Source organism: Monodelphis domestica, chromosome 2 (genome assembly GCF_027887165.1).
Source record: "Monodelphis domestica isolate mMonDom1 chromosome 2, mMonDom1.pri, whole genome shotgun sequence".
Classification (NCBI taxonomy): domain Eukaryota; kingdom Metazoa; phylum Chordata; class Mammalia; order Didelphimorphia; family Didelphidae; genus Monodelphis; species Monodelphis domestica.
The window spans coordinates 478,807,049-478,834,686 of record NC_077228.1 but is presented as its reverse complement, the minus strand read 5'-3'; the positions used below and the strand labels follow the sequence as shown (position 1 = coordinate 478,834,686).

General features: G+C 53.1%; 1 protein-coding gene across 5 annotated transcripts; it reads right to left on the bottom strand.

Annotated features, from left to right (window-relative positions):
* Positions 1–2,569: 2,569 nt before the first annotated feature.
* On the bottom strand, positions 2,570–19,250 carry AMPD2 (adenosine monophosphate deaminase 2). 5 transcript variants are annotated; one of them, XM_016429075.2, is made up of 19 exons: positions 18,652–18,942; positions 13,655–13,709; positions 10,145–10,275; positions 9,827–9,957; positions 9,504–9,572; positions 9,078–9,189; positions 8,704–8,890; positions 8,152–8,293; positions 7,951–8,040; positions 7,736–7,865; positions 7,279–7,473; positions 7,059–7,190; positions 6,366–6,529; positions 5,925–6,051; positions 5,669–5,832; positions 5,020–5,140; positions 4,172–4,345; positions 3,898–4,008; positions 2,570–3,792 (listed from the first exon to the last, which is right to left on the bottom strand). In XM_016429075.2, exons 3-19 carry the CDS (start codon positions 10,172–10,174, stop codon positions 3,583–3,585), a joined length of 2,289 nt encoding a protein of 762 aa, XP_016284561.1. In that variant the 5' UTR covers positions 10,175–10,275; positions 13,655–13,709; positions 18,652–18,942; the 3' UTR covers positions 2,570–3,582. The 5 variants fall into 5 exon arrangements, with proteins under 5 accessions (XP_016284561.1, XP_007485157.1, XP_007485156.1 ...); XM_007485095.3 differs by lacking the exons at positions 13,655–13,709; positions 18,652–18,942 and adding an exon at positions 18,989–19,250; XM_007485094.3 differs by lacking the exon at positions 13,655–13,709 and having other exon boundaries at positions 18,652–18,998.
* Between the last annotated feature and the right edge of the window lie 8,388 nt (positions 19,251–27,638).

Below are 27,638 nucleotides of genomic sequence, written 5' to 3'. Positions count from 1 at the left end.
CATCTGAACATCCAACAATACCTGGTGTTGAGGATTCCTGAAGGAGGGGGACATAGAGATGGAAGGAGGCTACACTGGGAGAAGAGAACTTACTGCAGAAGCTGAAGAAGTCTCTGGGGGAAAGCAAGTTAGGGCTGTAGAAAAGGCTTGAAAAGGTATCTCCAACCCTACCTTGCAGGGTCTTCTCAACTAGAAGCCCTAGTCTGAGCCTGGGAATTTGGAGGGCTGAGTTTGATCCTGAGAGGATCAAACTTTCTAAATTCTACATCTGTTTCTTTTTTTTTCTGGTGAATAAAAAACTCCCTAAAGGAGGGAAACTGAGGGCTGATAAAGGGGGGGCAGTCCTCAAGTCACTAAGATGCATAGTCTAATTTGGGCACTTGAAGATTAAGAATGACCCCTTTCATCACTTGCTAATCTGAGGAAGCTTGGTAGAGCAGTGGACCTAAGGGGATCTTGGTTCCCATCCCAGTCTTGCAATTATCCGTTATCTGCAATGATTTGGGTCATTTAATTCCTTCATCTGCAAAATGAGAAGCTGGACTAACTTGAGACTCCCTTCTTGCCCTAAAGTTAGGTTCCCAAGTGCCAGTTTCCAAAACTATAAAACAGGATAGAAAAATATACTTGTGAGGGAAAGCTCTGTTCATTTTAGTGCCATGATAGAACACCCGGGAAGGATTTCGTGTTTGCCTTTCTAGTGTCCAGAACAGTGCTTGGTACATTTTAGATGCTTAATAAATGCTAGTTAATTAACAGCATCCTTGGTTGGAAATGTTCCTATGGAAGTTGGAAGTTCTCCCAGTTCCAGGAGAAACATTGGGTTCACAACAGGCAAGGTACCATTGAAGGAAGCCCTGGCCCTTCTCTCAGCTCCCAGATTTCCCTTCGTGGATTTCTCCTGCATATGAAGCCCTTAAACAGCCACAAGTGGGATCCCAAGGGTCTAGAAGGAATCCCAACCCTCCCACAGCCATTTCAAGATGGAGCTCAGCAACTCCATCTAAAGTTCTCTAGCCACCGTCTTCTCCTCCAAGGTTTTGGAGTGAGAAGGTAACTAAAATCCAAAGCATCCAGCTGGGATGGAAAATGTGGGATGGGATTGTGGTTAGAGAATTTAGGTCAAGGTCTGGGTGAAGCTTGGGAATCGGGGCTGGTGGCGGGAATATGGAGGTCTCCGGGATCAATTCAATTGAGTTGTCTGTGGATGGTAGAGAATGAGTCGGTGCTTCCTTCTTCTTTAGATCAATGGGAAATGGAGCATTGCTAGGGTAGAGGGAGATGGACCCACCAGACCTGACAAGTCTTCAATCCATTGCTGGTTCCGGGTAGTTGTGTTCAAGAATCAGGTATCAGTTGGTAAGAGCCCAACAGTTACTGAACTCCAGCGAGTAAGTGAGGGATGAATTCTTGGAACTCAGTAGACTGAGGTCAAGGACTGGTATGGGATGGAATCCTGGGAGTCAGAAATCTTTTTTAACAGGGGCAGATTGGTGGATTGAGAGTCAGGAGGTCCTGGGTTCAAATATGGCCTTGGATACTCTAGCTATGTGACCCTGAGCAAATACGTTTCTTAAAGCCCCACTGCCTAGTCCTTACCTCTCCTCTGCCTTGGAACCAATACTCACTATTGATTCTGAGACAGAAGATAAAGCTTTGGGTATGTCACCACCAGAGGATTCATCCGTGAAGGAAGAGTTGAACTAGCTGGGGTGGAAAATGTGGGATGGGAGGTCCCTTTCTAGGATCCTAGATCTTCAGGGAGGCCATCTAGTACTAAGTCTTCCAATCCCCTCATTTAACAGAGGGAGTAAACTGAGACCCCCAGAGAGGTCAAGGGCTTTGTCCAAGGTCATACAACTAAGGAATTGGCAGAGGCAGGATTTGAACTCAGCTACTCCAAAGCCAGTGCTCTCTCCACCATATGCCGTGCTGCTCCAACTCTAAGGTCTGTATTTTCAACAAACCCGTTTCTCTCTATAATCCATACCCCGCCTGCCTCAGAGGCAAGTCGTGAAGTTCAAATATTAAAATGGCAGCTCTTACTTCTACTCATCTCACAGGCTTCTTAAGTGCTAAGATAAATTGTAGGCAACTACTGTTATCAGAGCAGGAAGGGGAAGGGCAGTGTTGCAATCAGTGGCCTGTAGCTCTCCATTCTCTAAGCAAACCTCCCCAGGTCTCTTCTCTGCTTTCAGCTGTAAGCCCTCCCCCATCCTTATATCCCCCCACATCCTAAGTGTCCTCGTCCCCACCTTGTCCTCAACAATCCAACCCCAAGCTCTCTCTGACCCTGTGGGAGGGCAGGGAGCAGGGGAAGAGGCCCAGGCAACCTGCTTTTATGGATAGGGCACTGGACCTGGCAACAGGAAAACAAGGGTTCAAATCCTGCCTCATCACAAACTTAATTGCGTGGCCCCTGGGCAAGTCTCTGAGCCTGTTTGTCCTGTGAAAGATGAAGGGTTGGCTTGATGGTTTCTGCATTTCCTTCTAATTCGCAGTCTATGGTGCTGTCCCACTCCCCCCAGCACACACACAAAGCCCACTTTCTTCTCCCTCAAAGACCATGTTACTTAAATAATCTTTATTATTTTTTTTTACATGCTAAAGAGACGGACTGGTTTGAAATTTCACAGCTATGCAAAACACAGTTCCAGATTGGCCAGTGACAACAACACCAACGGGGGTAGGGAGAGGAGAGGCGAGAAGGGGGATCCACCCAGGGAGTCTCTCTCCAAGGCCACCTGGGTGTCCCTGGGCTCCTTCCTTCCCCGGCTGCCCGGTGTGTGGGCTGAGGCGGGGCCCTCCTCCTCTCCTACAGTGGCACAGAAAGCTACAGCTTGGGCTTGTCTAGCTGTGCGGCGCCAGCTCTGGGCCCCTGACCTGTTTCTAAAAGGTGAGCCAGGTCCTCAGCCTTCTCTTCCCCCTACCCTACCACAGCTATGTGAAGGCCACAGCAATCTGAGAAGAAGGGAGCCTGCCCAGCTCCACAACTGGACAGGCCTCGGCCCTCATCCACGCCACAGCCACCCCCTGCTCTTCCAACAAGACTCGGAACGTCCTCGCCTTGGCCAAGACAAAGAGGCCCATTTAGGCCAGATCGTGCCAATGCTCGGGCCCTGGCTGAGCATCTGTGGGCATGGGACCAGTAGCACCTATCCTCTATAGCCGAGAAGCTCCAGAAAACCCAACTGCCCACGGTGGGACAGGCCTCCAGAAACCCCCATTGTCACGGACAGAACGTGGGTGCTGGTCACTCCCTGCCCGGCTACAGGGCTCCAAACGCCCCTGGGAATGATGGGGACGCCTGAGGCCCTGCCACCCAAAGGGCGCCTCCGGTGCCCAGCCCTGTGCATAATTCAAAGAGAAGTCTCTGGGCCCAACGGCCTTCTGTGTCCAGCCAGAAGTCCCCTCCTCCGACTTGACCAGAAGACAGACAGGAGAGACATGCAGAAGAGCAGAGACACTCGGGGACGGAATCCGACAGAGGAGGGAGAGAGACAGAGGAGAGGGGGCAGAAGAGAAGCGGGAGGGACAGAGGGGGAGACCGCACCGAGGTATTGGCAGAGGGCCCACTGAGGCTCAGTGAGGCCCGGGGCTCATGGTGAGGCCGGCCTCTTCGGGGATGGGCTCCAGCATCTCGCTCTGCACCGCCTGCGTGATGAGGGCCAGCTCCTGGCACAGCGTCTCATGGCGGTAGCCCACACGGATGTCCGGCACGTTGGTACGGCGGATGTCGTTGCCCTCGGGCCCCTCTTTGGTGTAATTGGGCCCCAGCCAGTGGCTCTTCACCTGGGAAGGAGGCAGAGAAAGTGGCCCCAGCCTCCAGGGCAGGTCCTCCCCGAACATCCCCAGAGGACGCCAGGGCCCTGGCAGGGGGGCGCTGGCGGGCATTACCTTGTGGGAGAAGCCGCTCATGAGGACACTGTTTCGGGCCAGCTCGCACATGTCACAGGAGCTCAGCTTCCACACCTGAGTGGCGATGCTGTACTCCTCCATCAGAGGCTCCTGGGCACAGGACAGTCTGTTTAGCCCCCCAGGGCCTCCCCCACACCAGCAGCACGGGGTGGGGGAGGAGCAGGAGGATCCCCCACGTGGGGGTGGGCCGGACGAATCGGGGAGGGGAGGGAGCAGCACCAGCCCTCCCTAACCCAGCGGGCTGAGTTCTGACCTTGGTGAAATGAAACTGCAGGGGGTCATCGGTGGACAGCGAGACCATGAGCCCCCGGGACAGGTACTCGGGCAGTGGGTTACGGTGGTAGCTGAGAAACAAGCTGTTGTTGCTGAGTGGAGACATGGCAATGCCGATCTGAGCCAGGTAATACAGGTACTGCAGGACTGGAGCCTGGAGGGGAGGAGGGAGAAGGGGTCAGGGGGCCCAGCCTGCCCCAATACTGCTGGGGGGCCCCTGTAACACCGTCTTTGACCCCTTCTGCTGGGGTCACTCGGGGACAGTCACTTCCCGGGGCCCCCACGAGTCCGTGCCGTCCAAGGACTAGCATGAGGGGAAGAGGCCGAGGCTGGGACTGGGGCCTCGATGAGGACGGATGAGAGCGGGGCAGCGTGGGTCAGGGCTGGCTGAGGAGGATCTGAGGGGAAAGGGCCAGGACTGGGGCCCTGGCGAGATGCCTGCTGAGAGGGGAAGCGAGGCTGGAGGCAGCTATGGGTTGGGAAGGGGTCGGTCACTGGTTCTCCGGAGGTGTTGGTCCTAGCAGGGCGGTTCGTGCCAGGAGCAGTCACTGAGCACAGAGGACAGAGGAGTGGCAATATTGGGGTCATGGGAGTTTGGGAGGGGTACCGGTTTGAAAGGATGAGGAAAAGGTCCTGGTCACCAGTTCTACCCTCTGGGACGAGTAAAGGGCATTGGCCATTGAGGGTACCAGCTGAAAAAGTCGGGGAGGCGGTAGTTATTGGGGACATTAGCTGCTGAGAGGGCATCCGGGGGTGGGTCTGCCGTTCGAGAAGGGTGGAAGGGTAGTGGATCAACAGAACAGGATGTAGGCTTTGGGCCTGACTGACCTTTCGAAGCAACAGTCCATGGGAGATGTTCTCGGCCAGCATGAAGGCGGACACCAGGTGATGGATGGGTCCAGCCTCTCCACAGTGGGGCCGGAGCACAAAGGTGTGAAAACCCCGCTGTCTGTAATGGGGGACACAACTGTATCAGTCTTACAGCCACCTCCCTGCCTGTGATCCAGAGCTCCTTGTCCCTGGGAAGCCCAAACGCCTTCTCCCACCCAAGAATGGCTTAGAGATGAAACCAAAGCCCCCAGGCGTATGGCAGGGGCAGAAGAGATGGAGAAGGGAGAGCCGCGGGAGGAGGCCCACAATGGACTCTGAGAATAAAGGAGAAAGGGGCGCAGATGGAGCGTTTGTGGAGAAGGGAACCCAGTCTGGGAAGAGAACTGAAGAAATGGCCACAGAACAGGTGAGAAAGAGGCCCCTCGACTGCAGGGTTTGTGCAACACAACAACAACAAACCAAAAACCCACTGGAATGGAAGACCTGGGTTCTTCATCACTAAGGGGCCTTGTGACCTGGAAGAAATCTGGATTCGACCTTCCTAAAAACATCTCGGCATCAAGTACAAGGCATGCTGGGTCACCTGTAACCATCCTCTGTCTGCACGCACACGGAACAGAACAAGGAGGCAGGGGCACCCCCTCACCTGCGCAGGTGGTTGAGCACCGCCATGTTGGCGTAGGTGTAGTACAGGTAGTAGGAGTAGGGAGGGTTGTCTTCCTCCACCCAGGCCTCCGGCAGTGGGCTTTCCAGATTGAACACATGGTTCTCAGGCTTCGACTCGTCATCCACGCTGTCAAAGCCATCCACCTAGGGATGGGGCACAGGAGTGAGGAAGGAGGGGAGACTTCCCCAACACCCCTCCCTCCGGTGGCTCCTCCACCCGTCTTTCAAAGGCTCACATGTTCCAAGAAGAGATGCAGCTCCGGGTGGCTGGCGGGGTGGATAGTGGCCTCAAAGAGGGGGAGGAAGATGTTCTCCAGCATCTCCTGGAAGTTGGCTAGCTGGCCTTTGGTGCGATAGACATCACTGCAGGGAACGGAGGGGAACATATTAGAGAGGGACCAGCCAGGAGCTGGGGTGGGATAGAAACCTGAGACTGGCGTGACGAAGACGGGTCCATCCCCAAAGGTTCTTAAAAAGAAGCTGGAGCTGCCCAGGGACATCCCAAGCCTGGAAGAAGGACGAGAAACATCCAAGTGGAGCCACTCGATGCACCCAGAGCCAGGGGCTCCGTGGGCTGCCCTGGAACACACATCCTCACGCCCAAGGGGGAAAGGCTGGGGGCTGGGGACGGACCTCCTCGAAGTATGCCCTTCCTGCAACCTTTGGAGGCCACTCACAAAAGTCGGGGCACCTGCACCAGCCAGCGCACGTTGGGTGAATGCACGCGATGCCCCACGGCCCAGCGGGCCAGCTTGTCCCACTCGTCTCGAGAGCGCCCGTACACGGAGAGACGCAGCTCTGCGTTCTGGTACTTGCTCTCCTCCAGGTCTGACATCACCTCCTGAGGGAGACACAGAGAGGCTGCCCAGGAACAGCTGGACAGAGTGCTGGAAAATCTGTGTTCCAAGCCTGCCCCAGACACTTACTAGCTGTATATCTTAATAAAAAGCGTAATAACAGTGAGTAAACCCTATACTTTTAAATGCTATTTTATTTATTATGAATAGAATTCATTATTCTATTATTTGATCCTTGCAACAACAGGGAAGTAGAAATGATTACTGTTCCAGTTATAGAGATAAGAAAATAAGCCATAAACAAGTTGAGGAACGTGTCGAGGGGTCAAGTGGCTAAAACAGTGTGACTCCAGGCCTGGCCCTCTATCTGTTGTGCCAACTAGTTGCCTCTCTGAGGCTCGGTTTCCTCATCTGTAAAATGATCATAATAATTGCACCTACCTCCCAAGGGGGATCAAATGAGCTATCTGTAAAGCCCTCTGCTCATGTTAGAGCGAGTTGTCACCATTATTATTATATTTATATATACAATATCTATATAATACATATTGTTGTTATACATGATACCCATACCTTGATGATGTGGGCAAAGTATTTCCCCGAGACCCTGTTGTCTGTTTTGATGAAGATCTCTCGAAGGACGGACTCCCCAATGGGGTTGTACTTGGCATTGAACTTGTCGAATCGATGGAAGGTGTTCCGGTCCTGGAAGCCAGGTCGGGTCAGAGACGTCAGAGCTCCCCCTCTTCCGAATGACCCCCCCCCCAGCCCCTCAGGATGGCCCAGGACCCACCGCATGCACGTCAAGCGTGTCCACACTCAGGTCGTAGGCCGTGAGGTTCATGCTCTGGAAGACCTCCCGAAGCGTCTGCTCCCGGCCCTGCTCCACATGGACGATCTCCTCCAGATGCCTCTTCATGGCCCTCTTGATGAAGCGAAGGAGATGCTTCTGGTTCATGCACGATGAGGCGTGGATGTGGGTGTCCACCTGGAGGTGCCAGAGGGGGATCAGAAGGGGAATGGAGGGGTAAGGGGGGAGGGGGCCTGCCGCACACGTCCCAGGGCTGAGTGAAGGGCAAGAGCCGTCCTGGGGGGAAGCCTGCTCCAAGGTGGCCTCGGGGAGGGAACACCTTCCCCCTTCCCAGTCCCAACCCTGCTCGGCAGGCGCTTTGTGGGGAAGGGCTGGCAGGAGGCGAGCCAGGAGGGGATGGCTTTGGGGGAAACATTAGGGAAAGGGCTGGGAAACGGACCTTCCGGATGTTGTAGAAGTCCCGGTGGGGCACCTTCTTCTGCGCGGCCAGCTCCTTCATCTCGTTGAGCAGCACGTGCATCTGGAACTTGGAGCTCAGGTACTGCAGCCGCCGGTAGCAGAAAGACTTTCTGGGAAGGGGAAGGGGAAGGGAGGAGATGAGCTGGGAGAGCACAGCGGGACTTGCGGGGCCGGGCCTCGGGGACGGGGACTCACATGGGGCCATTGATGATGAGCGCCATGAGCACGTTGACATCGGCTACAAACTCCTGGAGGTCGGGATAGGGCAGCTCCAGCTCCGAGTTCCTGCGGGGAGCCCGGGCTGAGGAAAGGGGGCCGACTCCGCCAGTCGGCCCCCCTAGCCTGCCCCCTCTGCCCTCTCCTGAGTACCCCCTTCATTCTTCCCTCCTCACTCACTGTTCCTCGGGATCCCTTTTCAGGTAGACGTGGACGACTCCCCGGACCATGCGGAGCCCAAAGCCCAGGTCCCCAGGCATGGCAGCAGGCTCACAGTGGTCGTAAGGGTGCTGCTCTAGCACCGGGGGGTGGACCGGGGCATCTGGTGTGGGTGAGAGCAGGGAAGGACAAAGGGGTCAGGGCCACAAGGGTCCTACCGCCTCTGCTTTCCTCCCTTCTGGAGGGAGCTTCTCCCCAACCCCAGCCTTGGGCCAGCCCAAGGAGCCTGGTGGCCTTTTCCAGGCCAAGGCCGGGGGCAGAGGGCACTAAGTTCTGGGAGCCCCTGGAAGAACGGCGGCCCCCAGAAACCCAAGCACCTCTGCACAGGGCCTGGATGGGCGAGGGCTAAGAGAAACAGAAGTGGTCCGATGGAACAGCCGAGGGAGAGGCCAGCCACAAGGCAGGCCAGGGGCCTGTACGGGGGTGAGGGCAAGAGGGACGCCCACAGAACCATCCCCAAGATCAGCCCAGGGAGCCCTCTTCTGGGAACAGGGAACAAAAGGGGATCCACACCAGCAGCCACGGGGGTCTCCGGGCCCTGCTCAAAGGCCCTGGTCTCCAGGGGCTTCTCGGCCAGCTGCTGGAGGAAGCGCCGAGTGGTGGGGCAGAAACTCTGAAGGGCCAGGGCCATGTACTTCTCTCGGATGAAGAGCGCCCGCACCACACTCTTAGCTGCGTCCAGCAGGTCGGTGAACGGCACCTGGGCACGAGGGACAGACGCAGACAAGGGCCAGTGCTTATCCGTCCTTTTCCCCAGGACCATCTCCGTCCCTAACGCGTGTGCTTCGAGCCCTCCTTCCCCTCGTGCCCAGAGGGCCAAGCTCGGAGCAGGATCCCAGGGATGCTCGGGCCCTGCGGCTCCCTCCACCTGCCCAGGTCACACTCACCCCACACTTCTCCTCCCCAGAGATGGAGACCCTCTGAAACTCTCGTTCCAGGTGTCCATCTCGCTCCCTGGGGCCACGGTCGCCCTGAGCTTCGCTCTGCTCCTTGTACAACCTGCAGAGGAAGAGCCTGAAGACGTGAGGAGGGAAAGGGAGCAGGGCCAGGGTAGCTTTAAGGCCATGGAGGGGGCCAGCCTATAAAAACGACAGCCAAAGGGGAGCCTGAGGCCGCTGGAGCCCCCGAGCTCGGAGTTCTGACCTAAGCTAAAGCTCATCAGGGGTCTGGGCTCTGGGGGGCCACCCCTGCCCAGTTCAGACCCCGAGCAGGAGCTCCCATGCCCATCGGTGATGGGATCAGGCCTGCAGGGAGCTGATGGGTGGGGGGGGAGTGGGGGGGGGACAAGTTCTCCCAGCCTTGTCAGCACTCACTGGAGGTCTGAATCACTGTCTGTCTTCAGAAAGTCTTGCTTGGCCCTGAGCAGAATATCTGGTTCCAACCTGGAAGGAAAAGAGATCGGCGGCTAACACAGGCTCTGGCCCCCATAATGCTCCTTTGGGATGCAAGGACCTGGTTACAGATGGGGGAGTGCAACGGGAAGCCCCTTCCCCTGCGTGGGGAAGCCAGGCAGTGGGGAGGCTGAAGACACAAGGAAAGGGCAGGGACAGACGGTGTTCTCTGCAGGGCAGCCTGGCCGGGCTCTCCCCTTGGGGTCGCTGGCTGGTCGCTGGCCCAGCAGGGGGAGGGGGCTCACTTGACGTCCTGGCTGATCTGCCTCTCCAGCCGCTGGCGCCTCTCCTCCAGCTGTTCTATGGGGCTCTCCTCTGGGAACTCATACGGGGCGCTGCGAAGCTCGCTCTCGGCGAGGGAGCGGCTGAACAGTTCCTGGCGAGAAGGGCATCCTCAGACACACTCTGCCCATCCCCGGCAGCAGGGCGGCCTCCCTGCCCGGGCTGGGTTTGTGAGTCAGGGCTGGGGGTGGAGAGCAGTCGGCAGGGGAGTCATGCATCTGGAGGGGGGGCAGGGGACCAGCAGAGGGGCTACACCAGAGGGCATGGGGGGAGGGGGGTACCTCAGCAATCTCCTTGCATTTGCCATCCATGGAGGTGCGCAGGTCGAGTGGAAAGTGCTTGAGGCAGGGGGGAGGGCCCGGCAGGGAGCGGGCAGATTGCAGTGGGGGGGGGCCCAGCCCGCCCCGTGCCTCTGTAGAGACAGAGACGGTGCCTGGGGTCAGCAGGGGTAGGATGGAGCCACCAGGCAGTCATCCCCCCCCCCCCCCCCCCCCGCTGCCCCCCGATTCTGGCCTATCCCTTTCACAGTGAGCCCAGGCTCACAGCAAGTGATGTGGGTGGCAATGGGTGCTGGAAGAGGGGCGGGAGAAGGCATGCACCAGAGGGACCCTTTCAAGAGAAACTCCAAGCTCCCAGACACCCCAGTCCTGCAGCACCTCTCAGCTCAAGTCTTCTGGCTCCCAAGCAAACAACTTCAAGAAAAATGAAGTTCTGACTTAAGCCCTTATTCTACCCCTGGCTTCCCAGTGCTGGTTTTGAGGTGGGACACCCAGATGCTGGGTGGGTGGGCTTCGGGACCCCCCTCCTGACCATTCCCAGAAAGCCTTTATTGGCCCCATGCCACGTCCCGGGCCCACAACCCTACCCTGCAGTGGGGGGAGGGGACCGGAGGCCAGTATCAGAGGCTGGCAGAGCAGGAGGGAAAACCACAGTTTGACTCCTCTCGGAGGGCACGGCCCACAAGGGGCAGGGCCAGGGAGGAGCGGGAACTTTGCTGGGTCCCCCGGGGCCAGCCTTTCCCCCAGGACCCTGGAGCTGCCAAGAAGCTGCCTGGCTCCACCTCACAGCTGGCTGCCCCTCCAGAAGGGCCCACCACGGCCAGGCTGTGCCACTCCGAGGCCCGGGCTCTGCTCTCTGCCTCACCCTCTTCGATGAGGGCCTTGAAGATCGGAGGCCCCGAAGAGACCAGGAGCTCCCAACCCACCTGGCTCAGGCCCTCCCGTCTGGGGCCCCCCGGCTCCCTCCCCCCGGACACCTCGATGGCCAGGACCCTATACTCCTTGGCCCTGGGAAAGGCCAGGGGCACTGCCCAGGACTTGTGCCAGGGCCGAGGAACCAGCCCAGCCCTCAGCGAGTCCTCTCCCCAGGCTGCTCAGCGCTCTGCCTGGCTCCTCAGTGCCCATGAGAAGCCCCGACGCTGCCTCACTTCAGGGGCGGGAAAGAGGAATGCCTGGCCCAAGCCCGGCTCTGCCCCTGGCAGGCCCCCCGCCCATCCACTCCCCTACCTGCAGAAATCTGGCAGCCCCGAGCCAGGCCCCTGACGGCGGTGTGCACCCCTCACAGGAGCTGTTGCCCACCCGCCCGCCTGCCCGGGTGAGGCTGCAGTCAGTCCCGGAGGACGGCTCTGGAGCCGGCACGGACGATACCAAGTGCAGCTGTAGACGGGGGTGCAGTGGGGGTGGAGGGTAGAGGGAAAAAGGCTGGGGGTCGGGGAAGAGCCAGGTAGCCCGGGCCAGGGGGCCAGCAGGATGGTAGACAGGATGGTCTGGGTGTCAGGGGAGAGGCATTGGACTGGCCTGCAAGGGACATCCCAGAGCCCAATGGGGTCTTAACCCCCACATGCCCAGAGCCCAGGCGAGCGCAGGACGGCCCAGAGGAGAAGAGGGGAGCCCTCAGAGTGTGGGACCCGGCCTGGCCCGGCCCCAAAGCCCCCTCCTGAAGGGCGGAGCCAAGCCCTGGCACTCCAGGAGTCAACCCCCAGCCATGCTGCTGCAGGGGGACAAAGAGGGACATCACCTGTCCCTGCCCAGGAGCCCACCCCGGGGCCTGCTATTGTTAGAAGCCCAAAGAGCCACAGCTGCTGCTCCCTGCAGGGAAGGCCCCACAGCTAGGGGGGAGCACAGAGACAGGGAAAGGAGAGGGAGAAAGATGAGGGGGGGAAAGGAGAGAAGGAGAGAGGGAGAGGGAGAGAGAGAGAGGGAGAGAGAGAGAGAGAGAGAGAGAGAGAGAGAGAGAGAGAGAGAGAGAGAGAGAGAGAGAGAGGGAAGGGGGAGACACACAGAGAGGATGGGGAGAGGGGGAGAGAGAGAGGGAAGAGAAGGAGGAAGGGAAACAGGGAGAGAGAGGGAAGAGGGGAGAGAGAGGAAGAGGGGAGAAAGAGGAAGGGGAGAAAAGGGGGAGACAGAGAAAGAGAGAGAGAGAGAGAGGAAGGGGAGAGAGAAAGAGGAAGGGGAGAGAAGAAGGGGGAGACAGAGAAAGAGAGAGAGAGGAAGGGGAGAGATGAAGAAGAGAGAGGGAAGACAGAGAGGGGAGAGAAGGAGGGAAGGAAACAGGGAGAGGGAAGAGGGAGAGACAGAGAGGAAGAGGGGAGAGAGAGGAAGAGGGGAGAAAGGAAGAAGGAGAGGAGGGAAGAGAGGGAGAAAGGGAGGGGGGAGAGAGAGGAAGAGGGGAGAGAGAGAGGAAGAAGGGAGAAAGAGGAAGAAGGGGAGAGAGGGAGGGAAGGAGAGAGAGAAGGGAGAGAGGGAGAGAGGAAGGGGGAGAAACAGAGAGGATGGGGAGAGATGAAGGAGAGAGAAAGGGAAGACAGAGAGGGGGAGAGAGGGAAGAGGAGGGAGGGAAACAGGAAGAGGGAGAGACAGAGGAAGAGGGGAGAGAGAAAGAGAAAGAAGGGGAGAGAGACAGGGAGAGGGAGAGGGAGAAAGGGGGGAGAGGAAGAGGGGAGAGAGAGGAAGAGGGGAGACAAGGCGAAAGAGGGTAGAAAGGTAGAGAGGAAGGGAGGAAAGAGACAGAGGAAGAGGGGAGAAAGAGAAAGCCAGTAGACAGAGAAAGAAGAGGGAAGAGAAGGAAGAGAAGAGAGATGGGGGGGCACCTGGGCCTGGAGAGATGGAGCTATTAGAAGGGAACAGGCACCTCAAGGTGTCCCAACTCTTCCCTTGGGCAGCCAGGCCACACAGTAGTCCCTCCCCTACATGCCCAGACCTCTCTGACCCCCAAGGCCAGGCCTAAGAGCCCAGAGGCCCGGCTTCCAAAGAGCCTCAGCCACTTACTTAGGAGACAGATCTAAGCTCCCTAGGCCTGGAGTTCTCACTCTTCCAGCCTCCCCAGGCTTCTGGGAGCAGGCTGGAAATCTTCCCCAAACAGGAGCTATTGGTATTTTCATGACAAAGAAAAGGCCCCAGAGGAGGAGGCTCAACTATAGGAGAAGAATGCAGGGCTCAGGTCTGCCCATAGTCAAGAATGAGGCCCTGGGCAGGGCACCTGACAGGGATGCAAACAGGAGAACCCAGGGAGGTTCCCCCTCCTCAAATCCCTCTGAAGAAGATGCCTCCCCAAGGGAAGTGGCTCCCTGGGGGCAGAGGGAGGAGGACTCTGGGATTCCCGACTCCTCCCAGCTTGTAGCTCTCCCAGGACCCCCCCCTTCTCCCCAGGAACCCAGAGAACAAGGCGGCCAGGAGAAGGCCCAGGCACACTGCCCTGCCATCCCTCTCCAGGAGGACAGGTATCGAGCCCCAGGGCAGAGGATGCCAGGCTGAGGGAGGGAGAACTGGACTCCCATGCCAGATCACACTTACCAGCTGTGTGACCCAAAGCAAATCAATATATCTCTCCCAGATTTAGTTTTCTCATCTGTAAAACACGCATAACAAGCCTCTTACTAGTACTTCAGGGTCCTAGTGAGATAAATGCTTTGAAATCCTTAAAGTGCTACAAACCTTATTATTATTATTATTATTATTATTATCCCTTCAGGGACATGGGGGGCCTCGAACCCCAGCCCAATCTCTAGCCCGACAGATCAGAAGCAGGAAAAATCCTAATTTCCCCCAGAAAGCCTACGTAGACCTCAGGCAATCTCCCCAAAGGAAGGCAGGGTAACCCCACAGGCTTCCAGGTCACAGGCCCAGTCTGGGGGTCAGATGGGCTCCAGGTCACGCTTCTCTCCTCTCAAGGGCAAATATTTTGTTTTGGAAGCCTCTGAGGGCAAATCCTAAGGCCCAGGGTCCCCAGGACCTTCTTTAGAGGCAGGGGGGTCCGGGAGGCCAGAGTTCAAAGCTCCCTGGGACAGTGTGAGCCTGGCCCGGCACCTACCTTCCAGGGCTGACATGAGATTCTGACTGAAGATGGGTGAGGTGCTCGGCATAGGGCCTGGCATCCAGCGACCCTCAATCGTGCTTGTTCCCTTCCTTCCTGAGGTCAGAAATCCCCAGGAGCCTGGCCTGGGAACTAGAAAGTGCCGTCCGTGCCCTCCTGTTACAGACTGGCATGGGGCACCCCGACTCCCAGGAGGCTCCGTCCTGTATTTGGGCCAGAATGACCTAGAGCGGCGCCCCCAGGACCTCGCCATCCCTAGCACCGATGTGGCCTTCAACACCTCCCTGTGGGGTGGTGCCCCTGGGCAGCTCGCCCGCCCCACCTCTGTGTGCCCATCTGTCCCTGGGAGCCACAGTAGCACTGGTGCAAGAAGGCGTCCTTGTAAAGCATCCTAAATGGGAGCTATTCATCAAGTTCCCTCTGAGCGGCTAGCTACGGGAGCCACAAAATCTAAGCTGGACCACAGGCACATTCCAGCCCTGCCTGGTCAGACCCCTGGCGCCTCTCCGAAGGGCTCCTGGTCATCCCACACCCCCGAGCGGCCTCCTCTCTGCATGGGGAGCCCTGCCAAAAGCAACCTGGTGGAGGCCCGACGACACCCAGCCACCTTCAGGCTCCTTCTTCCCAAGACACTGGCCTTCTGTCCTCAGCCAGCTGACCCTTCCACAGCTGGGCTTCCCCAAGACAGAGGGAAGGAGTTTCCCCCCAACTACCACACACACAACAGCACAGCTGTCACAAGCTGGGGAGCCCTGGGGCCAAACTGGGCAGGATCCCAGGAGGCAACGGTGCCCTCAACTGTGCAGAGACCCAAGCACCAGGGGACAAGCACCTCAGGGACCTCACAGACCTCAGGACCTCAGGGGAGGGCCCCCTCAGCCATGGCACAGTCCCGAGCCTCCCTGAGGGCCTCCTTACCCATGGCAGTCCTGAGCCTCCCTGAGGGCCCCTTCTCCCATGGCACAGTCCTGAGCCTCCCTGAGGGCCCCCTCATCTATGGCAGAGTCCTGAGCCTCCCTGAGGGCCTCCTCATCTATGGCACAGTCCTGAGCCTCCCTGAGGATCCCCTCAGCCATGGCACAATCCTGAGCCTCCCTGAGGGCCTCCTCACCCATGGCAGTCCTGAGCCTCCCTGAGGGCCCCTTTTCCCATGGCACAGTCCTGAGCCTCCCTGAGGGCCCCCTCATCTATGGCACAGTCCTGAGCCTCCCTGAGGGCCTCCTCACCCATGGCAGTCCTGAGCCTCCCTGAGGATCCCCTCACCCATGGCACAATCCTGAGCCTCCCTGAGGATCCCCTCACCCATGGCACAGTCTTGAGCCTCCCTGAGGATCCCCTCACCCCATGGCACAATCCTGAGCCTCCCTGAGGATCCCCTCACCCATGGCACAGTCTTGAGTCTCCCTGAGGGCTCCCTCACCCATGGCACAGTCTTGAGCCTCCCTGAGGGTTCCCTCACCCATGGCACAATCCTGAGCCTCCTGAGGATCCCCTCACCCCATGGCACAATCCTGAGCCTCCCTGAGGATCCCCTCACCCATGGCACAGTCTTGAGTCTCCCTGAGGGCTCCCTCACCCATGGCACAGTCTTGAGCCTCCCTGAGGGTTCCCTCACCCATGGCACAATCCTGAGCCTCCTGAGGATCCCCTCACCCCATGGCACAATCCTGAGCCTCCTGAGGATCCCCTCATCCATGGAACAATCCTGAGCCTCCCTGAGGGTCCCCTCACCCCATGGCACAGTCCTGAGCACCCAAGGGAGCTAAGTGCCCTAAGTCAATAGCAGGAGCATCGCAGAGGGGTGTTCTTAGCAGTTATGTACAAGGGCACCCCTGAAAACAGTTCCCTCAACCGCGGAATAATGATGGCAGCTTTTGGGGGGAAGAGTTCTCCATAAATTTACAAACATGGGTGCCAGAGTGGGAGCCCAGCCAGGAGCCTCTTGGCAGTATCACGGGTCATCCTGGGCCCTGAATGGCGCACCGATGCCCGCTGGAACAGGCACGGACTGCAAGGCTAAAGAGAAGGTGGCCAGGGGGGAATCCTGCGCAGGAGCATCTTCCCAGAGCAGCTGCCAAGAGACGGCGCCGGGGATGGAAGTGGGGGCAGAGTGGTTCCAGGGAAGGCAAGCTTCGGGAGGAGAGGAGCGACTCCAAGCTCCCTGCTGCCGGCAGATGCAGCCGCAGGGGTGCCCGTGAGGATAAACGCAGAGGTGCCACACGCCAGCGTTCTGCTGCAAAGGCTGGCTCCTGTGCCTCTTCCCTCGGTCACCAGCATCCCCCTCCCCTTCCCAGGGGTGGCGGGGAAGCCCTCCGGGCGCAGGGGCTTGAGGTGGGCACCGAGGGGGCAGGGGCCAGACTCACCTGGGGCACGGGCCACCTGCAGACTGCCCCGCTTCTTAAAGGGGCATCTGGCCTTGGGCTTCCCCGGGGCCACCGAGGAGGATGCCATGGTTGGGGCAGAGGAGGGCAGGCAGGCAGGGGCCTGGATCTGCCAGCACCCTGCCTCCCGCCTCCCTGCCCACAATGCCCGCCCACATCAGGAGTGACTGGAGCAGGAAGCTGAGTCGGGCTCAGCGGGGTGGGCGGAAGAGGCCTGGGCCAAGATTTCTGAGGTTGCCTGGGCAACGGAGGAGTGCCCCCCCCCCATCCCTGCCCCTCATCCCCTGCCCCAGGGAGGGCGCCGCGCAGGTCTCCACAGAGGGAGGGGAGAGAGGAAGCAAGACTAGGGGAGGGGAGCCAAGCGTGCCCCCTCCCAACTTGGGTCCCCTCCCCCAGCTGTGCAGGGACCTGGCTGCTCTTTGGGGGAGGGGGAGGGGGACGGAGGGAGGGAAGGAGAGAGAAAAGGAGAGAGGGAGGGAGGCATTTCCCAGGGATTCCCTCAAGCTGATTGGTGCTCCCAAAACACAAACACCCCAAAGCAGGGCATCCCAAAGCACAGACACCCCAAAAGCAGGGCACTCCAAGATACAGACACCCCAAAGTAAGGCATCCTAAAGCAAGGCACCTCAAAACATGGCACCCCCAAACACAGACACCCCAAAGCAGGGTACCCCAAAACACAGACACCCCAAAGCAGGGCACCCCAAAACACAGACACCCCAAAGCAGGGCACCCCAGCTCTCTGGGGCCAGAGGAACTGTCCCCAGGTCTGGAGAGAAACGGAGCCCTTCATGGGCCCACATCAGACAGCCCAGGAGCAGGGGAATGGGGTGACTCCTGGGGGGGGGCCTTTGTGCCCCTCCACCTTTACTGATGCCAGCTGTCACCTTCCCCCTTGGAAGTCAGGCTGGTTGATCCCAGGCAGAAGAGTACTCAGAACCCTCAGGCTGGAAGTTAGACCTGATCCAGGCCTCAGAACTGGCCCAGGGCATGTCCTTTTTTAACCCTCACCTCCTGTCTCAGCATTCTTTTTTGTTGTGGCTTTTTAAAAAAACCCTGATCATCTTAAGAGTCAACCATGTATAGTTTCCAAGGCAGAAGAGCAGTAAGGGCTAGGCAATGGTGGTGAAGTGACTTGCCCAGGGTCACACAGCCAGGAAGGATCTGAGGCCAAATTTGAACCCAGGACCTCCCCTCTCTGGGCCTGGCCCCCCATCCCCTGGGCCACCCAGCTGCCCCCTCAGCATTGGTTCTTCTGGAGGGGAAGGGTGGGACACAGGGTAAAGTGACAGGGAAGTGTCTGAGGCCACTTTGGAACCCTGGGTTTCCCCACACCAGCCCCACCCCCCAATGGTATTTTTAAAAAATATTTTTGATAACTTTTTCAAAATAAGTTTCAAAATAAAAGTTTCAAAAATTAGTTTTCTTCAATTTTATGCACATGAGAAAATATTCCTGGGAAGGGGGTTTCCCTAGCCGACAAAGGAGCGTGTGACACAAAAAAGGTTGGGTTTGCAGTGGGGAGGTTGTCGGTTCAAATGTGACTTGGGACACTTTCTGGAGGGGTGACCCTGGGCCAGTCACACAACCCCAACGGCCAACCCTTTCCGGCTCTTCTGTCTTATAACTGAAACTAGGTCGGAAGGTGGGGCACCTAGGTGTCTTCAGGGATAAAGAACCAAACCTGGACGCCAGAGGTCCTGCGTTCAAATTTGACCTCGGACACTTCTTGACTGTGTGACCCTGGGCCAGTCACTTAACTCCCTTCTGTCTTAAGAGTTGTTACTAAAGCCGGGTTTCATTTAAAAAAAAGAAAAAAAAAACCCTGGTCCATCTCCTCCTCCTCCTAAAAAATGAAGAAATGGAAGCCGGTGCCCAGGTGAAGTGATGGGTCCAAGGTCTGACTCCATCTCGGGTCAGCCTCGGGGCTTGAACTCTGCTTTCCAGAGCTGCCCTTTCCCCAAATTTCGGGGCTCCCCCGGCCCCCTACCGCCTGGATATGCAGGAAGTGGAGGCCCCGAGCGCAGGGAGGTCTAGGCAGGGGTGAGATCTCCCCCCCTCCCGAACGCCTCCCGGGCCCAGCACGCCGCACTCACCTGCTGCCATACCGGCCTCCCGGGTGCGCCTCCTGGGCCGCCCGGGAGCTGCGGGCTCCGGGGGCAGCTGCGGGGCACACCACGTGTTCGCTCAGCCCGAGCTGCGGGCCCCGGAACTGGCTCCGGCCCGAGCGTCCCACCGGCACCGGATAGGGTTGTGGGGCGGTGGGGCTGCGGGCCTGTGACTTCGACCAGGTTCCGAGGGAGACCCCAAAAGCTAATGCAAACCGCTTCTCGCACCAAAAAACAACCCCAAATCCCGGTCCGACCCCGCCCCCATCCGACATGCTCCCGGCTCCACCCCCAGCGCAGGGCCCGCCCTCGGCCCCGCCCTCACCTCGAGGCCCTCCTCCCGCGGCCTCGTGGTCACGTGGGCTGTCTGGCTCCGCTGCCGCCGGGATCGGGATGCTCTTCGCCTTGGTTTTGATGGGTTCCTAGCGTCTGAGCGCTCCCTCCGCCCCGGTCTGTGCGGGGCTGGGAGGTTGAAATGGTCGTGCCTCGTCTTCTGCCAATCGCTTTTCTCTCCGGAGGCCAGGCTCGCCCGTTCTCTGACCTCATCCGTAAAGGGAAACCAGATGATCTCCTAAGCCCTTTCCAGCTCTAAACCCCTTCTCCCGGAACCACCAAAAGGCGCGAGGGAGGGGGAGGGGAAGGGCGGGGGTATGGGGCGTGCGTCTTGTCGGGGCTGGGCTAGCTGACCTCTAAAGCCCCTTTCAACTCTGAAATTCTGGCATTTGCATCTTTTTTTCCATACGCCGAACCAAGCTTTTCAGATAACCCCTCACCATCTGCTGGACTCTAAAACGCTGTGGGGGAGGGGGGCTCTTCGTGTCGGGGTTGGGCTAGACGACCTCTGAAGCCCCTTACAGCTCTTTAGATTCCGTGATTTGGAGGCTAGTTTTTCCATAGATAAAGCCAAGATTCATTGGGACTCTCTGGTCCTTAGGATATCCCCTCACCCTCTTCTACTGGACTCGTTAGAGTCAGCAGATCCTACACTGTGCCTCAGTGGATTGAAAACTAGATCCAAGATGTGAGGTCCTGGGTTCAAATGTGGGTGGCCTCAGACACTTCCCAGCTGTGTGACCCTGGGCAAGTCTCTTAACTCCTATTGCCTAGTCCTTACCACTTTTCTGCTTTAGAATCAACGCACAAGATTGATTCATTGAGGGAAGAGAAGGGTTTTAAATAGAGAAAGAGAAAGATAGAGCTCTTTCTTTTCAGAATTGCCAGGGTAAAGTTGGTAGCTCAACTATTGCTATGTTCATTTTACAGATGGAGAAATTGAGAGGTACTAGAGTTGAAGTGCCTTGACAAAAATTATCCAGCCAGTAAGTGTCAGAGGCAGCAATTGAATGCAGGTTTTCCCCAATGCTCTTTTTATTTTTTTAAATCCTTGCCTTCCCTCTTAAAATTAATCCTATGTATCCAAGGCAGAGGAGCAGTAAGAGCTAGGCATTGGAGGTTAAGTGATTTGTCCAAGGTCACCCAGCTAGGAAGTAACTGAAACTAGATTTGAATCCAGGTCTTCCCACCAACTTCCCATCTCTCTCTCTCTCTCTCTCTCTCTCTCTCTCTCTCTCTCTCTCTCTCTCTCTCTCTCTCTCTCTCTCTCGCTCTCTCTCTCTCTCTCTCTCTCTCTCTCTTGCTCTCTCTCGCTCTCTCTCTCTCTCTCTCTCTCTCCCCCTCTCCCCCACTGAACCACCTAGCAACCTCCTTTCCAATTCTCTTTTTACCAGACTAATCCCACAATGACCCAAGCAGTCTTCCAGAGCATTAGAAAATTGGAGGCAGAAAAGTTCCCATCTCTGGAAGTGCTGAAGTAGAAGTTGAAGAGTTGTTTGTCCAAGTTGGCTGTGGAAAGGATTCATGCTTCAGGTTTGAGTAGGATGAGGTGATTGTCGAAGCTCTAAAGAAACCAAAGAGATGGGTATACAGCAGGCATTCAATGAATATTTAACAGAGAATCACAGAATCCAACCCATAACTGAACAAGAATCCCGTTGTACAACATTCCCAACTTCTCTTTGAAGAAGGCTTCTGCTTGAAGAACTCCAGAAAAGAAACCTACTCTCCATCCCTGGGTACCCAAATCATTTTTGTTTATCTCCTTTTGTTAGAAGAAAGTTTTTTCCTACCATCATCTTCTACCCAGTACCCCTTCTTCTGTCCATTAGTGCCAAGAATAAGTTAAATAATCCCCTTTCCATACTTTTCAAATACTTGAAAATTGCCCTCATTATGCTATCTCCCCAATGCTCCAGTTTCTTCTCCAAGATAAACATCATCACTTCCTTCCACTGATCCTTGTAGGACATGAACTGAAGGCATAGGACTCTGGATATGGCTTGACCAGGGAAGACTATGGGCATAGGATAGAGACTGGATTTGTTATTTCATTGGTTAAAGGCAATTCCTAGGTGAGGAAATCCCCTCTACTGATGCCAGGCCAGCCTCTTCTTGATAATTGACGGTCTTAGAGTGTTGCCTAGAACACTGTAAAATTATCGACCATACAGGGTTACACAGTACACAGCAGTTATCACCTTCCTGGTTCTGCTCACTCTTTCTCCATTCCACCTAGGCAACTTAGAACATCTTTAGAATTAAGAAATATCTGCTCTTTGAGTTTCCATGTCACACTATTAATTCCTTTATGGAATGAACACAGTGACCCTGTAATGTTAACAGCATTGATCATTAACAGTCATGATCATTGCTACTAATAATAACTACTCTTTTCCACTTTCTGTAGCAACCCCAGACCTTTGTCCCCCACGCCCAGTTATGCCACCAATTTGTACACAGATTGATTCGACTCCACCCTCTTCTCACCCACCCCAACAAATAACTTTTTTGGTTCTGGCCAATTTCGTCCTAAACTCCTGGATTCTTGGTATTAGGCCTTTTCACACTCCCTTTATCATATTCTCTGTGTGGCTATCTCCAGCAAACATTCAGTCCCTGATCCCATCTTAGCTCAATTTCTCCTTGGAACAAATTAAAAGCCATAAAGTAATCAGTTCTTAATTAGGATACTCAACAAGGCAATAGGGCATTAGGGAAAGAGCACTTGGCAGTGAATTATGAGAGTTGAGTTTGAGTCCTCATCATTATATTAATTTTCTTTTTTAAATTATATATATTTTTTCAATCCTTTAAATCATGCCATCCTACCTTCCCTGCTTTAAGCCTTCCCCCAGTTTGAGAATTAAAGAAAAATAAACCCGATTACAAACATGCAAAGTCAATCAAAACAAATTTCCACATTGACCATATCTAAAAACAAAATTTATCTCATTCTACAGTCTGAATCCTTCACCCTCTCTCCTCCTTGTTTGAATAGATGTCTAATTGGGAAACCTAACTATATGAGATCATGTTCCTTTCCCTACCACCTCTCTATGTATTCCTCTTCCCTCTCATTTCTCACAACTCTCATTTCTTTTTCAAAATTTTCCTCAAGCATTCATTTCATTTATAAAAACATTTTCCACTTTTCTTTTTAAACTCTCACTTCATGTCTTCTAGGAATTCCAGTTGAGTTTCTATCCAAGCTGTATTTTGCTCTGAGGCATCACTTGTAGATGTTTTGTAGTCATCCTCTTCTGTGTTTATGTCTTGAGCTTCCCTGAGAACATAGTAGCTTTTTATGGAGAGTTTCTCTTTTATTTGCCCATTCTTCCAATCTACTGCCTGATTTTGGACTTTATATTAGGGCTGAGCTCTGCAGCACTTCTGGAGAGAAGGTCTGGACTGGTCTTGTTGCTACTTTCTTGGGAGATTGAGTGTTGTGTTATTCCAGGATTTCAGGAACAGACTGAAGACCCAAAAGCTTCACTGCTCCCAAAGTGAGCTGATCCAGGGCAAAGTCTGACTGATACCCCCATCATCTGGATTCAAGTTTTTGCCCCAGATTTCAGTCTAAACAGTAGAATGCACTTAGTCTCTCTTGGCCAGCTAGGTAGTTGTTCTGCTGATTCAGAATGATAGAACTGTAGGTTCCCCTTTGGTCCAAGTTTTCTGCTCTGGTTATTCTTCTCTGGCTGGACTAGATGCTGGAACTGAGATCCCACTCTGCTTCTGGGGTCTGAAACACCCCAGATGCTCCTGAATTTCTTCTGAATTTCCCCATTTCTTAGTCCACTGACCAGGGTATCGCTCTCTACTCAGGGATAACACCTCCATGCCCAGGTCCTCCTCAGTTCACCCTGGATCTGTAACCCATAACTGTGTCGTAGTGGGTGACAACGCTACCAGTTGGAAGCTGTCCTCACTGCAGTGTCTGGGACGTCCTCTTATCTTGGTGCATGGCCTTTGCCCGGGTGCTGGGATGTTTCATCCAGTGTGTTCCTAGTCCAACCCTATTTCTATGGTCCACAGATCTTTCTGTTTCCTTATGCTGCCCTGGGCTGGATGAAGAACTCATTGTCATTTCTTCTGAATTTCTCTCTGGCCTGCTATATTTTCTAGATCTGTTTGGAATAATTATGGATGAGAGTTCAATTGTATTGCTTCCTGCTACTCCACCATCTTGGACCTATGTTTCCCTCTATTAACTTTTTGTGTAATCTTAAGTAAGTCAAAGTAACATCTCTTGGCCTCAGTTTCTTTATTTGTAAGCAGAAGGATTTGGACTAGATGATCTCCAAGGTACTTTCTAGCCTTACTGTTCTATGAAGATATGAAATGAACCGGACATTTAGAGGTTGGGATCCTTATGCTTTCCAAAGTTATAAATTCACAGACTCTCCAATTGAGAAGGGACCTTTCTCTAGGAATAAGGTGATAGAATTCAACCTTTGACTGAGCAGGAATACCCTCTAGACCAAGGGTTCTTAACCTTTGTTAGGTCATGGATCCTTTTGGCAGTCTGGTAGAGTTCTATAGGCCCCTTTTCAGAATAATGTTTTTAAATGCATAAAATCAAAAATCAAAACCCAATTATATTGAAATAAAGTTTAAGTTCCTGGACCTCAAATTAAGACCCACTCTTCTGGAATAAGCTAGGTTAAATGACTATCTAGTTCCTACACGAAGACCATCAAGTATAGGGACTCCCTTGTTCGTAAGGCAATCCATTCCACTTTTGGATAGTGTTAATTTTTAGGAAGTTTGTCTTAATGTGGACCCCAAATCTGCTTCTCTAAAGCATCCAGGGCTTCTCGATCCCCAAAAAGGCCTAATAAAACAAATTTAATCCCTTTATGTGTAAAATAGCTATCCTGTCTCCCTTTTACTCCCCCTGCACAATTTTATCTTCTTCAAGTTAAACATTCTAGTCCTTCAGCTGATGGCCTCCCTTCTGTGGGTACACTCCAGGGTGTAAATGCCCTGAGATGTATATTTTATTAAATTAATGGTTGCTATCAATTGGGGAATGGCTGAACAAAAATGGTATGTGATGGTGATGGAATACTATTGTGCTATAAGAAATGATGAACAGAATGATTTCAAAAAAGCTGGAAAGACCTACGTGGACTGATGCAGAGTGAAATAAACAGATCAAGGAGATTATTTTACACAGTAACAGCAATATGATGGAATGATAAACTGTGAAAGACTTGGCTATTTTCAGCAATGTAATGATCCAGGACAATTCTGAGGGGCTTTTAAAGAAGGCTATCCACCTCAAGAGAAAGAAATGTCAGAGTGGGAATGCAGATCAGAGCTTACTATTTTTCACCTTAGTTTATTTGTGTTTTTATTTTGGAGTTTTGGTTTTGTATGAATGTTCTCTTACAACATGACCAATCTGGAGGTATGTTTTGAATGATAATACATATAAAACCCAGATCAAAACGCTTACCATCTTCAGTGAATTCCAACCATTAACCTTTTCTTTTTTTCTTGAGAGAAAGGAGAAAGACAATTTGGATCTTACAATTTCAGAAAACCTATGTTGAAAATTGTTATTATATATAATTGGGAAAATAAAATATTTTTTAAATTTTCAAATTAAATTTTCATTTAAAAAAAAGTTAATGGTTGGAATTCACTGAGGGCAAATGGCAGACCACAAAGATTGTGACAAGTACCCTCAAATTTATCTCACTTTTCTTAAATTTTCCTTTACTATCTCATCAGCCTCTTTTCTGCTTCTATGATTTTCAACTGAGAAGGTAGGTTCAAATTTTTGTTTTTCAAAATCACTTTGAGCCCTTTGTTAATCCTTTTAACCTGAGGCTAGTTGATTAAGGGCATGCCTGTATTCTTCTCTAAAGTCCTTGAAAAAAAATCCTTAATAAGACCATGTAATTTCATATAATTTAAGTCCAACCATTAAATCTATCCTTTACATTTCTGCCCATCTCATTTCTCTGGTTTTTATCTCCTTTTAACCACTTTTGTTCTATACCTCCCAGTCTAATAATCCTTTTCCTTGGTAGAGAAAACATGATTTTTCCTAATTTGTCATTCATTGTCATTTTCCTGTCCACATCAAAGATAGAACCTATCCATTCTTTTTTTTTTTAAATCCTTACCTTACACAGAAGAGCGGTCTGGACTAGGCAATTAGGGCTGTGACTTGCCCAGGATTAAACAGCTAGGAAGTCTCTGAGGCTACATTTGAACCCAGGACCTCCTGTCTCAGGGCCTGGCTCTCTATCCACTGAGCCACCTAGCTTCCCTAAACCTACCCATTCTTTAACTTTCCTTTTGCCCCCAACATTGATGTGTCTCCTTGCCTTTTCTGTTGTCCTTAGCCTTCACAATCTCTCCTACTTATTTAATGCCTTAAGGTTACAAAATGCTTTCTGTGCAATAACTTTGAGAGGTGTGTAGCATTAAAAAAAATCATATCCTTATTTTACAAATGAGGAGGCAGTGACTCAAAGAAAGGAAGAGATTTGCCTTTGATCCCATACCATAGCTGGTATCAAAAATCAGAATTTAAGTCCAAGTCTCCTGAATTCCAATGTTCTTATCATATACTACTAGTTCATTCTGTATGTTAGTCTCTGACATGCTTGGGAAATGGGTTGCTCTTTCGGGTCTCTAAATACATGCAGCTTTTCCTCATTAAGATTTAATCTCCTTGAGGGCGGGGATTGGTTTGCAGCTCAATACAATGCCCAGCAGGTAGTAGGCATGTAAATTCTTGTGGAATTGAATTGAATTTTCTGTTTTTGCTTGCAACTTCTGCATGTCTACTAAAAAAAAAAAACCTTAGGAAATTAATAAACTGTCTGTATATTGTGTTTAAATAATCTGGATTTGAATTGAATCACACAATTGTGGAGATGCAGATAACTCAGAACATGGTTATTTAGTGTACCCTCTCTAACATCCTTAATAACCAGTCATCTACCTTGATGAAAGGGCATGGAATTTCTCATCTCAAATGAAGATCTCTAGTTTATTTAATCATTCATACACTGTACCTTGGCACACGAGAACGTTGTTATTATTACTGCTCCTAGGACTTCCGGGCTATTGTTTTTCCTACATTACTGGCAATCTCCTCTTATATTTTTCTTCTGTCAAACCCACAACCCTGGCATTCTGCTAAGCAGATGTATGTGGGAAGTTAGGTATTATCTCAGAGACTATAAAAGGCTATTGAATGTTTTCCAGCAGAGGAATGACAGACCTGTAAGTCATAGAAGATTATTTTGGTTTAAAGCTCTCTTGATCAGCTCCATAAGGAAGCCTCTGACAAATATATTCTTCCCTGACCTCGTCAGAAGCACAACATCCCTGCTAAGAGCCCATCATTACTAAAAAGTAACGATTTAGTTGAAATAGTACTCAAAGGGATCTGTGATCACAACAGTTTGGAGTTCTTCCCATAATGCAAAGCACAACCCATCCAATGTGATTTGTCCATATTCTCCCAAAAGTTCACAGAGGAGGTTACACTCAACTTACAGGAGGTCTTCCTTACTTTCTCCCAATATCTCAAGCATCCCAGTGAAGCATTTCTGTCCAGCTATTATCCCTGCTCTTCTCATAGAACCAATCTATCTTTTCCCTTGTTAAACAATTCCATGATGGCATCCTTTGCTCCTTCTCTTCTTTGGAGCAGCCTGCTTGCACCCACATTCATCTCACTCTCCTACTCACCCTCCTTCCATCTTCTGGCTCCCTCCTGATAACTCAGCCTCCCTTGCTAGTTCTGGTTGTACTTTCACCATTCATATTTCCTTCTCCCACTCTCTAGTGGAGGTGGGGGGACTGGAATGCTCTTTGCTCCCCATTGCTATTTCCAGGCTCTCCCTCTACTTTCATTACACAACAACCTCTCCTTTGAGGTTCACTCAATTCATATCTACCACCCAATCAAAAATTCTGGCAGCTGTTTTCTGCTGACCTCTAGATCTTCTTTTTTCTTCATTGAGTTTTTTGCCTGGCTTTTATCCATCCTCCTCAACTCCTGCCTTCATATTACAGAACTTCAACATTCATATTGATTTTTCCTTAAAAACCCTCATGGGACAGCTAGGCGAATCAATGGATTGAGATCCAGGTCCTGACTTTAGCCACTTTCCTAACCTATGTGATCCTGGACAAGTCACTTAATCTCAATTGCCCAGCCTTACTGCTCTTCTGCTTTAGAACCAATAGTATTGATTCTGAGGCAGGAGGTAAGGGTTTAAAAAAAGAACGCCCTAATGCTACAGTTTCTGAACTAACTCATTTCTTCTTTTTTTTTTTTAACCCTTACCTTCTGTCTTGGAATCAATACTGTGTATTGGCTCCAAGGCAGAAGAGCGATAAGGGCTAGGCAGTGGGGGTCAAGTGACTTGCCCAGGGTCACACAGCTGGGAAGTGTCTGAGGCCAGATTTGAACCTAGAACCTCCAGTCTCTAGGGCTGGCTCTCAATCCACTGAGCTACCCAGCTGCCCCTAACTCATTTCTTATGACGTACTCTTCCACCCCATCTTAGCCTCACATAAAGATGCTTTTTATCTTGTGATCACCTACAAATGAACCACTTCCATGTCCACAATTTCTGAAATTCCTTTATCTAATTACAATGTAG